At 39.6% G+C, this 12,159-nt stretch overlaps 1 protein-coding gene across 1 annotated transcript in view; it reads left to right on the top strand.

The window, feature by feature from the left end:
* Positions 1–239: 239 nt before the first annotated feature.
* The window catches only part of VAPB (VAMP associated protein B and C), a gene marked incomplete at its 5' end in the record, with an annotated part of 31,218 nt that continues 19,298 nt past the window's right edge, over positions 240–12,159 (top strand). Inside the window, 2 exons of the mRNA XM_035900851.1 lie at positions 240–279; positions 6,568–6,720. Of these exons, the coding sequence (XP_035756744.1) occupies positions 240–279; positions 6,568–6,720 (193 nt within the window). The remainder of the gene's footprint in view (positions 280–6,567; positions 6,721–12,159) is intronic.

Raw genomic sequence — 12,159 nt, 5'->3', positions numbered from 1 at the left:
TAATTTACTGCCAACCTTGCTCCAACTTTGGCATCTGGATCATGTGATTTTGTTGGTTTTCTACACCTTTTTTTCCCTCTTAGATAATTTTATTGATTTTGGTTTTTTAAAAAAAAAATTACTCCACTGCATCAGCTATTGCATGGGGAGTGGTTTGGATGGCACTGCTATTTTTGTAATAGGTTTTTCATCAAGGCTTCTGCTGCTTGACACAGCAGAAGTGGAAATGACCACTTCCTCATGTCACTTTGCTTCAAGGGCTCTTTCAGCTGAGGATAGGTAAGAGTAAAGAAATTGATTCCATGGGGGTGGGGTATTCTAGCTACTTCTATTTAAAATTTGAGCTGAGATTGAAAGATTTATGAGTGGTTTACATGAGGATTAAGAGAGGCCTAAGTTTTTCTTAAAAATAATTACCAAATTTGGGTTTGTTGGGTCCTCTCAGTGAGTTACTTGTAAAATCAGCTGTTTATGCAACACAGGCATTTCTTGTTTGTCATTCTTTGACTTCTTTGATTTCAAAAGTTGCGGATGCTCACTTAATTATGAATGTCTCCAGAGCCAGATGATGATGATTAAAACTTGGCATACAGTACTTTTAAAAACACTAATCTTCACAAGATTCTCTGTAATTAGGTAAGTATTCTCCTGACTTCACAGAGAGGCAAACTATAAGGGTCAAAACCTGCTTCTGTTCTGGAGTTGCTATCAACTCTTAAGACTCTTAATAGCAGAAGATCAAGCCCTTAAGTGATTTGTCTAAAGACAAGTAAGATGATGGAAGAGTTTGATTGGATCTTGCGTATTCTTGATTCACAGGCACCTGGCTGATAGCTCAAGATGTCTTGCTTGACGCTTCAGCTTTTTTCATTTTAGTGTTTATCTTCAAAGGTCATCAACTTTATATATAAACTTTAAAAAGTGTACGGTAAGTCAAGTTCTACACCTGTTATTGAGCCCTCTTCCTCACTCTAGTGTTCTTATTTTGACTTATCTCTCTATCGCTGATAGACACCCCCAAAAATAAAATGGGAGAAATTGTGGAAGTAAAATGAAATCACTTGGTACTGTCAGAGGCATAGTAAAGGAACTGAGAAACAACTTGGATATATGATAAGAAAAGTTATAAGTAGAAAGGCTGAAATAGTCTGTTGGTGAGATGACTGTGTTCTTGGGTGGTGGTTGTTTTGTTGGTGGTGCTAATACACTCTCTGCACTAGGACTCTGCACTAGGTTTGTACATGGTAGAGCAGGGTGAGGTGCATCCCCGGTTTGAGGGGCTGACCAAGCTGGTGGGGAGGTGTGTGTGATGGGGAAGGGAGCCTGAAGTATCATGTTCAACTCCCACCCTCTCCACTTGTACGTGCAGGGTCAATATGGCTCTGTCCCTGGATGAATTACTGCTCCATGTGGACATCTTCTAGTCAGGACACATCAACGCGTAGGGTTTGGGCTCTTGAGAAGAGCCACAAAACAATTTAAGTTTCCCTTTTACTGCTTTCCACTATCTCCCTTATGTAAGATTACTTTGTTACCTTTCTGTGGCTGATTAATATGTCAGGTGATTAATGACTTTCATCTGACACATCGATGGGATTAAACCACGCTGAAATACATCCTTCCCCTCCTATTGTTGCACGCCGCTGCTTTCTGCAAAGGAAGTACAAGAGGGGTTGTCTCGCTAGAAGCTCTGCCTGTATTTCTGCCTGTTTCCAATTGCCTTGCTTTTGGATACGTGTCTGTGGTGCTGAGTTGGCGTGCCAAAAATTGTTGTCTAAGGAAAGATTATGAAAGTGCATTTAAAATATTCTGGGAATAACACTGGGCAGCTTGATAAGAATTTGTTCTTGTTAATCAACGATTGCCAGTTTAACATGACTTGACCATGATTGTATCAAGTGCTATTGCAGTGCTTTTGCTCTGAAAAGCACCAGTTCAGTAATTTATGGATTTTTAGGGGATCCTGGCTTTAAGCAGATGAGAATTTGCATTAGATTTAAGCACAAAAAAATTAGGCATGTGCCTTAATTACTTTCAACAGCTATGCCAACTCTGCAAGGAGAAGTGTGACTGCAGAGCGTATGCCTAGACGTGCTAGCTTTAACCTACTAAATATGAGACCTTGTTGCCTTAATTTGGCAGAATGCTGAGCAGAAAGATGCAGTTTCCCTGGTGCCAGTGTCTGAGTGCTGCTTGATCTGGCTGAAAACTGATTCTCCTTTTTCTCTTCCCCACTGACCCCTCCCCACTCCCTGTCTTGTAAGTGGATTAATTTTCAGCCCGAGCAGCTCCCTGGCTCAGCTCTCAGCGCAGCCAGATGAACACTGTGCAGCTAGCATAAGCAGTTGGTAGAGATGAGAGGTCAGACCACCTCCCCTTTCAGCAGTGAGACAGACTGATGTAGGAATAAAGCAACCCTGGGACTGCAGCCCAACGAATGTGTGTAGCTAGTTACAAAGATGTAGTAGTATTTGCACATACAAATCTGCGGAGGACTGTGCCTCTTCTGTTTTCTGTTCCTGCCCAAGCCTGCACCATCACAGCTTTACCTCTGCTGATACATGCACTAACTTCTTTCACGTGCTAAACAGTGCTACAGCAGTGATCTTGTTCCATTGAAGGTAGATGTATATAAGGATTGTTCATTTGCCCTGCTCGAGCACAGAATTTCGGTTAAGGAGAGAGTAATCGCATTAAGATTTGGTACAGATGAGGTAGCTGTGTAACATGGTTACTGTGAGTAGTGAGTGGCAAGAAACTTAGAGCAAGTACTGTGCTGATCAAAAAGGTATCAGCCTGGATTTGCTGGTACAATTATGGGCAATTTTTCTTGCAATGAGAGTTATTTAAAATTTAAATAGAGTTGACATCATGTTCTTTTGACCTAATTCTCAGGCTTTTGTATTATTACTAAAATGATCTGGGGTATTATAATGCAGTACACTGCAGAATAGCGCTCCTAGGAAAGATTGATACAGCACTGGTGTTTGAATAGGAAATGGAGCGTGGCAAATTCTGAGATAATGCTGTGATCTTCAAATATGAAGGGTTGTATGTGTAGCTCCTGGGTGGAAAGCCACGGCTGTAGTTTGAAACTAACCCTGCTGAAAAGTGACCCTAGGAAAAACCGTGATGCCTCTTAGTGTTTCTTGTTGCATGGGTATATGAGGTGATGTTTTCTTTTCTTTGAGTAGTACTGCTAGTTTGTATATCACTAGATGCCTAGTTTGCATTAACACAAGTTGACTTTATTCTAACTGGTAGGAAAAAGTCGTCCAGCCCTTGTGGAATATTCCAAACTTTCACCGCCAAATTTAATTTACTGCATTCTTCCTTCTGGACAGCTTGCTCCCATGACAACCCCATGTCAGATGATGCATGTACAGACCCTGAGTTTCCCATAACTTTGTCCTTGGGATGACACCAATGGCATTTTTCTCATGATCTTTAAAAACACAGGAGAAAAATAGTTCCTTTTTCAAGAAGTGCAAATTGTCATTTGGAAAGCACCCTGCCTTAATGTAGGTTTCACTTATCTAGAAATATTAAGAGCAATCAGAAACATTCTTTTGCTTTGAACATTATGAAATGAAGGTTGTATTTAAGAGTGCAACTTCTGTTTAGGCATGCAGTAAGAGTCAGTCGCTGCAGAGTCAACTTGTTGCTTTTAACCCAAGTACCATCCAGATGCACCAACCTGACTGATAGTAGTTGTGCTCACAGCCCACCTTAGGGGCTATAGGCATTATCCAAGTGTTGTGTATACTTGTATAAGTAGTTCATCCACTTGCAGCAAGGACAAAGTGGAAAGAAGCGTGGAGCATTTTATCTTGCTGTATTCGTGGGTATGATTCCAGAAGTCCTAATGCCTTGCATTGAAAAATGAAGCTCCAGGGTAGGTGCGTGTCTCGTACGACTGTTAATGCCCAAGCCAACCCTACCTGCAGTGCAAAAATCCAGATGTTAGAATGCAAAGGTGTATCTCCAATACAGAATTAGCTTGTGTTTATCCTGAGATCAGTTCCCCCACATACCCCAATCTGCCTTAAAAATGTCTAACCTAGGCTATAGTAATCCAACAACAGGCTATCGAGGTTTCATTTCAGCCAGAGTTGGCAGTCCATGGGCCTTTCTCTGAAAACGCAGGCCAACAAAGCCGATAATATTTCACTGCCATGCCCTAATTACCCCTGAGTAATACTCTGTTGTCCATTTTTTCACATGCTTCAAAACACCTGTAATGGTACTTCAATCCTGCATTTGTCTGCTCTGTTTTGCTTTGCTGCAGTATTGGAACAGCAGTGCCATAAGGAGTATGCCTGTGCACAAGTTTGCAGAAAGCAGACATTCAGCCTTCTAGTACAGTTGTGCTGGCTGATCTGTAAAACCTGTAATTTGGGGAAAATGGATCTAAAGAAACTGGTTAAAGTCTAGCGGACAGAAAAGAAGAGGTAATGTCAAGCAGACAAGAAGAAATGAATTCAGTCTGCTGAAAGGTTTTGCTGCCAAATATTTTTGTATGATCTATGTTAGCAATAACTAACTCCATTTGGAAATTATTTTACACACAGAATTATTGTCATATTACCATTACCAACAGCAGCTCTGTGCTGGGGTGCACAAATCCTGCATGCATTTGTGGATCAGCCAAGTAAAAACATGGTATTTCCCACAGGAAATCTATCCCAGCATGCAGACTAGTAAAGCACTATTGAGGATGCAGCTGCATATGTAGGGCTTTGTACAGACGACCCTCCCTCTGTGCTGGAATAGCTCGAGCTGTAATTTTTTAGTTAAAGGCACATCCTTAATGCTTAGGCATCAAGTAATTTCTTCTGACATGTTAGACTTCTCCCAGTTAGAGCTATCTTGAAGATCTGCTACTGTCTTTACACACCTAAATGTTTGCTGGATTTTTCTGATAGTTTGGCTTAATTTCTTTAACAACTCATTGCTTCTTCTGCCCAGTTATTTTCCATTAGACTTCGTGTCTCCCTCTGCATGCAGAACACAGAGAAAACTTGACAGCTGTGTTTCATTCTCTTTCACATCTTGGTGTTTTACCAGGCACAGGTTTAGTGAAATCTTTATCATGGGATCTGAAGATTTTATTGCTTCATTTTTTTTGCTGCCAGGTTGCATTGTAAATGCAAAACTGGCTTGTTCAGAGTGCAGGCAGAAATGGTGCTACATTGTTGTCTGGTTGGGGTTTTTTGTGTGGTTGTTTTGGGTTTATTTCCCTTTCTAATTACTTAAAACAAATTGCATCAAGGATAAATGTTGCAAGACTGTAATACTTCTACCGATGTATTAAATGTCATCTTAGGAGACAAATTTATGTAATAAATTTGTAGAAAAGGAAGCAAATTTAAATTATTTTAAGCCAACCATGCTGCAGGAGGAGGATGGTGGAATGTTGCCTGCTAGTATTTTTATTATATCATCATCATCATTCACCCTTTTTAAATTGTAGGGCTGTCACTTCTGCAAGGAAAGGTTCGATGCTTTTTTTTGACCAATTTGCTTTTACTCCTGAGGATAGATAAAGATATTTTATTTAGATGTCAACTTAATTACTTTTATGCAGAAGACAGTACATCAGTGTGGTTATATTTCTTTTAATTTTACTACTTTACCATCTGAGCAAGCACTGCAGTTGCATGCTACCTGTCTGATTTATCAGTGTCTTGTAGAAAATACCTAGCCTTTCCTCTAACCTGAGGGGTTTCGGCAGTTTCAACTGGGTAGTGAGCCTGTGAGAAACTGGTTTGCCTGTACTTGGTGCTGCAGAACTTGACAATGATTTGATTCTGGCTTTGCTAATAAGGAAATCTTTGCCAGTGTTCTCAGGGTCCAAGAATTTTCCTGTTTCCACATCGTTATTTCCTGTCTTGGGCGAGGTAGGCTATTTTATGAAGATTTCTTCTGGTTCATCATTTCTAGTAGCCAAGACAATTACTAGAGAAAAATAAAAAAAGACTAGGTAGGAAAAGAGGATGCACACTGAATGCTTATCTTGCTGGTTATGGTACAGCATTTCTGAATACCCGGTGGAATTCTGTTTCTGTGGAGGTACAGCTTGCATATCCAGATGAATCTGTAGTAGCTGCTTTGGTACCATGCCTTTTCTAGTTAATGTACGGTACTGTACTCCCCCATTTGTCATCTAGATCATATGTATGTATGGTATCTCTCTGTAAGCCTGCGTTTACTGGGTTTCAGTAGTTAGAATGGAGTAACCGAGAGACAGCAGGGAATTTGGCATCATTTGAATGCCATGTTATTGTGTTGGCACCGTGTATAAATCATTTCCCCCTTTTTGTTTTGCTATTAATGATCAACTTCAGCTGTTGCGTTGTGAGTGTTGCAGTATGCTGCATGTCAGAGTGCTCAGAGGCCTCACTGCATCCTCTGCTTTGTGTGCACGATTATCTGTTCGTGCCATAGATGGGAATTGAACATCTAATTACTTTATAAGATTTGTGAACAGAGATTTAGAGCCTGCTTAGCCTTTGCTTGAAAGTACTTTCTGTGTGATTACAAGTCTGCTTTTGCTCTCCTCCTCAGGTCCTTTCACAGATGTTGTCACTACAAACCTGAAACTCGGCAATCCTACAGACAGAAATGTGTGCTTCAAAGTTAAGACCACAGCACCACGTAGATACTGTGTAAGGCCTAACAGTGGAATTATCGATGCAGGAACATCAATTAATGTTTCTGGTAAGTCATTCAAGCAATTTTTAGCTTCTTCTAATCACTTATTTCTTGGAACGCTTTGCAATCCAAAAGTATTTTGTTGAATGTTTGTAAAAGCAAGATGTTTTCATTTCATGGAGAAGCAGCAGCCATTTCATACATCTTTACTTCCTTTACTCCTGGTCTAGTAGTAATAGATTTGGGGTTACATCTCGAGGGGGGAGGGGAAATACATAAATTATTTATATAGTTCAATAACAGTCTTAGCCAGCCTATCCAAATCAGCCCTGCCCTCCCTGTGGGATTATTTTTGTACAGTTAGTTTTTTGCCAGCTTAACTTCCCGAGCCAGCTCACCACAGGGTCAAATGAGTGCTTGGACGGGCACATAGAGGTAAGAATAAAACTGGGTAGACTGCAGCCATACCAGACTGATGTAGGCTGTTGCCAAACTACCTAATATAACCAATAATGAAAACATGTGCTTTCAAACCATGCTTGTTTTGTGTTCCTTTAAGATGCCATATGCTTTGGTGTTAGGAATGTCAAGTGACTAAATCATTGCTGTTCCATAGGAAAAGTTAGTGATTTTCTCTAATGAGTCAGTAGCTCTTGACTTGTCTGAGTTTGGTAATGGAAAAGCAAAGAAGTGGCTTACTTTGAAAGCATGAAGAGTTGGGTGTTTCCCATAAATAGAATGTCTGTATATTACTAACTTGCTGATGACACATGCTTGAAAGCAATGTATTTTCTCAATGGCTTCCTAATCCATGTTTTTAATGAAGAATTCTATCAAAACATGTAGCAGTGGCATACTGTATGAATAAAGTCTGACTTTTTAGTTAAGAAAATTATTTCTGTAAACATGCAGATTTATTACAATCGCTAATAAATTTTAATATTGGCGATTACTAACTTGCTGATGACACATGCTTGAAAGCAATGTATTTTCTCAATGGCTTCCTAATCCATGTTTTTAATGAAGAATTCTATCAAAACATGTAGCAGTGGCATACTGTATGAATAAAGTCTGACTTTTTAGTTAAGAAAATTATTTCTGTAAACATGCAGATTTATTACAATTGCTAATAAATTTTAATATTGGCATGATAAGAAAAACTACTTGCTGATAGGTTATGCGCTTTGCTGTTAGTCTCTTACCAAACTTTTCTAGCCTTGAATAAAAAAACTTGGGGAGATAAAACTACTGCTTTTTACTTGAAAAAAAAAATCAAAATATAAAAATCAATACTTCATTTTTTTACTTAATAAAATATAAAATATTTCAACACCTCATCCTTGGAGATCTTGCTTCAAGAAAATAAAAATTGATCCCAAAAGTACTTTTCGCTGTAACATTAAGAGGCTCTAATCCTGTAAGTCTTCTTGTGCATGCCTGCATTCGCACGCTCATTGATCTGTTGTCTTTGGGATTTCTATTGTGTCAAATTGAGCATGCATATGACTGCAGAATGTGCCTCACTTGCAGTTAATCTATGGGGAATGTCACAGGCAATGTGGTAGCTACAAGTGGGGCAGGCAGAGCACTTCTGTTTAAGGAGAAGGCTAGCACGTATCCAGTAAGCTCTGAAATGACTAATATGTAAATGAAAAAGCTCTCTAGAGAGAAATTGAGATTTTTAAAACTCGGGACAATTTCCAAGTAAAGCTGTCTGTCATCTATACTAGCTGCAGGCAAGCATATTAAATGCACAGAAATCAATGAAGTGGTAATGAAAATTAGCATGGTTTCTAGCTACAAATTATCTTCATGCTATAAAGATGTGGATTCTTTTCATCTTTCAGATGAACTTTCAAAATTAAAAGCCCGCTTCCTTTGCTGGCACACACCATGCTTTTTTAAATGTCATCTTGATCTCAACGTTGAGTGTTTTCTTAAACTTCTGCTTACAGTGACCCTTTGCTCTACCTTGAGCAGAATATAGTATAGGCAAGTGTTGTATGAACCATCTTATATTATGCTACCAGCATGCCTGCATCTTACTTGCTTTTCCAGCCCAATTCTTCCCAGCAGCATACCAGATAGAATACGGATCTAGTCCAGGACTTGACTTAAAGTATCCCGTTATGAGAGATTGCTGTGCTAACCCTAAGCTATGCTTTGCTCTTGCTTACATAGCTTTGAAAAATTTCCCTTTTCTGATAACTTTATTTATAGTGATTTATGATTCCATTAGTTTTGCAGATGGCTATGGTATATTTAATCACAAATGCACATTTGTGTTCTACATATTTTCATGCTGATAGCTTAGTAATAATAAATAATGATCCTAAATTGCCAGTCCTTACATGAACATTATATTTTGAAATGCAAGTAGTACACATTCATTGTTCTTTAGGTAATATATTAAGGTAAATTTATAGGTAATGTGTTACAGAATTCTGGGGTTATAAATTTTAATTCTTTATTTCCTGAAACATTCTAAACTGAAGCTGTCTTTATCATGTGCTGTGGTTAAATTTCTCTTTAATAGAGTTGTATACATTTTACTCCTGGTAGCTCCTTTAAACCAAGCAGGGGACCTAATTTTGGACTTGATGATGGCAGTGTCTTTGGTTCTGATTAGCAGAAGAGATCTTTTGGATAGAGGGGATCAAAGAGGGGACCTTCATTAACTTACAGAACAGAATTGTTTTTGAATTCACAGAAAGGGGGGAGATGTTTTTAACCTTTGCTTTGGAGAAATGTTGCTTAAGAACAGAGGGCTGATTTTGGAGTTAATGAAGTGAAAAATAAATAGAATTTGTTTCTTTGCTTCTGAATCAATTATTTTTCAGTCATGTAATTCAAGTCTTGCACGGGGCATAAAAATAGGACTTGAATTCCTCCAAACCTAGTGAAAATACTACTGATGAGAAATTATTAGAATGTAGTTAATTCAGTAATAACTTCCAGACACTTAAACTAATTGGGCTGTATTTACTATATGCAATCTGTCCTCTTGAGAATTGCTGACTGGCTTTAGCACAGCCGCTTGGTAGCACTCCATTGGTACTGCACCTTGTCTCTCAAAAAAATCAGTGCCTAACTATAGTGGCGTGAAGCTCTGGAACAATTTATAAGTTTCTCAGAATTTTACTGACTGAAGCTGAGTTTGGGGCAGCCTTATCTTCCCTGGGCTGTACTAACCAGACACCTTAAACTCCTGTGAAACGTCTGTACTATTTTGATGTAAGTGTATGAGAAGATGTTCTGTCCTAAGACAGAGGCAGCAATCAGAACGTTATTCCACTTTATTTCATACTAGTATGATGGCTCATGTAAAACATAAAATGCTAGGAAGGTAAAGCTGGCTTTATTCTAGTGGAGTGTCAAATACTGGCTTCTTATGCCATATCACAGCTTTTCCTAAATATCTGCATTTAAGGCCCTGTCAGCACGCTTTGCTGGCTGCTATGTCAGGTTTGTAGCCCGTGTTTTCACCTGTTATATAATGGCATGTAATTTTAACTGCTGAGTTTATGTAACTGTCGAGAAGTGTATGTGCGCGCTGTCATCTGATTTCATTGCATTTGGTCTGAAATACTTTGAAAAGAAGGGTATTTGCACACATTCCATTTTTGTTAAACATGTCTTATTTCAACAAAGATATCTGATTTTCTGGCTTCCCGAGAGGTTGAAATCTAAATAAAAGGCATGAATGGATTACAAAAGAACAGTGGAAAAAATATAAGCAGAGGCTGATGAGTCTGCAGATAGGTGTGTAACAGGGGGGAGAGGGGAAGTACAGATGGTACCATCTGTGCACAGTGTCCCGCTGAAGAGAGCAGTCTGAACATGCTTCCTAAAAATGGGGAGAAGCTGACGTTATCCTTCGGTTACTGTCACATATCCTGCGGGGGGCAACAGATTTTTAGTCTTTTGCAAACTCGCCTGACTTTGAAAAGGCAGTTTGAGTTGCCTTCAGGAGGGTGCTTCTGCAGCTGCAGTTTTCTTCAGTTGCAGCGGCTCTGCCCCTTTGGCTGAGACACCCATCACGTCCCGTCCGCTGCTGCAGCCCCCGACTCCCCCCAAGGCAACCTCGCTGCTGCACGCGGTTCCCCCAGGCATCCCAGGACCTTGTAGCAACTGCCAAGTTTTGGTTTGGTTTTCTCTGCTTGCTTTAGAAGAATCTGTCTTGATCTTCACAGATTCAACATTTTTTAGTATTACTGAAATATTTACAGCAAGAACTATGTAAACATGGAACAAATGAGAAGTGGTGCAGTGGATTCTGCCTGTTTCTGTAGAGACGAGTGTCCTTTGCTCACCTCTAGTGGAGCTGATCAAATTGCACAATGATCTTGAGGCTTGCCCCAGTAGCTGGTTGGGGTATTTTATGTAAAGATGACATAAGTGTGGTAGATTTGATCTATCCTGACCATAAAGAATTTCATGTAGTGCCATTTGGGAAAATTATCAATAAAGCTAGAAAAGAAAAATAGATTCACAGACTACTGAATGGGCTACTTAGAGTAAACAGTGATGTGGTGGATGGAAATGTAATAGCAGGAAGTTACTAGTGATGTTTCTTGGTACTAATCCTGTTTAATGCTTTTGTAAGCAATTCTGGCGCAAAAACAGTACACAAAGAACCCTGATGATGATGTAAAGTTGGGAGGCTGAAGATGTGCAGCAGAACTGTGTGTCCTTGAAGGCTACAGTAAGAGAAATGGAAGATGACTTTCATCAGAAAAAACTGCAAAATCACGTACTTGGAGAATAAAATACTCATGCTATAATCACAAGCTTGCTAAACGAAGGGGGCTGGATAGGGTGACTGAGATGCTGACAAAATGTGGCTGTGAATAAGACAAATGTAGTATGTGCAAACAGGCTGGATATGGGAAGATCTAAGAGGGTATAAATGCTGTTGTCCCAGGCACTAGTAAAATTTCCTGGATGTATAATTAGAGTAGCTCTCATAGAGGAGTTCAAGCCAGAACAGGTGCAGAGAATGAATGGGGAGCCTGGCCCAGCGGAGACCCACCAAGTCTGGCTTAGTTTACCAGAAGGCCAAGAGTTACTGTGATTGATGTCTTGGAGTGCACCAGAAGTAAATGACTCTTCCCCTTCTTTGATATTTAAGCCTAAGGGCAGTGTTGGTCCAGGACCAAGTAAACAGGCCATTAATAAATTTAGATGGAAACTAGAGGAAAGTTGCTGACTAGCTGAGCAGGGAGACTTATCTGTTCCTTCTGGTCTTGAAAGGGAGTGCTAGATCCTAGCAGGCGTTAAGGGTAAAGTTTTGTCTCCTTTAATGTTTCTTGTTTTAAATTTCCTCTGTTCCTTGCAAAAGCAGGTTTACTCTAGGAAAACCATTAGAGTTCAATCCTTCTGACATTGTTATTAACTTGCCAGTAAACTGTTCTAGGAAAAGGAAAGAGCATATTAGGTGGTCACTGCCTTTCCTTTGCTGTCTACAGAGGTCCTTGTGTAAAATATGGGGGGATATAGCAGGAA

The sequence above is a fragment of the Egretta garzetta genome, unplaced genomic scaffold (assembly GCF_000687185.1).
Source record: "Egretta garzetta isolate BGI_Z169 unplaced genomic scaffold, ASM68718v1 scaffold188, whole genome shotgun sequence".
Lineage (NCBI taxonomy): Eukaryota > Metazoa > Chordata > Aves > Pelecaniformes > Ardeidae > Egretta > Egretta garzetta.
This window is presented reverse-complemented; position numbering and strand designations above follow the sequence as displayed.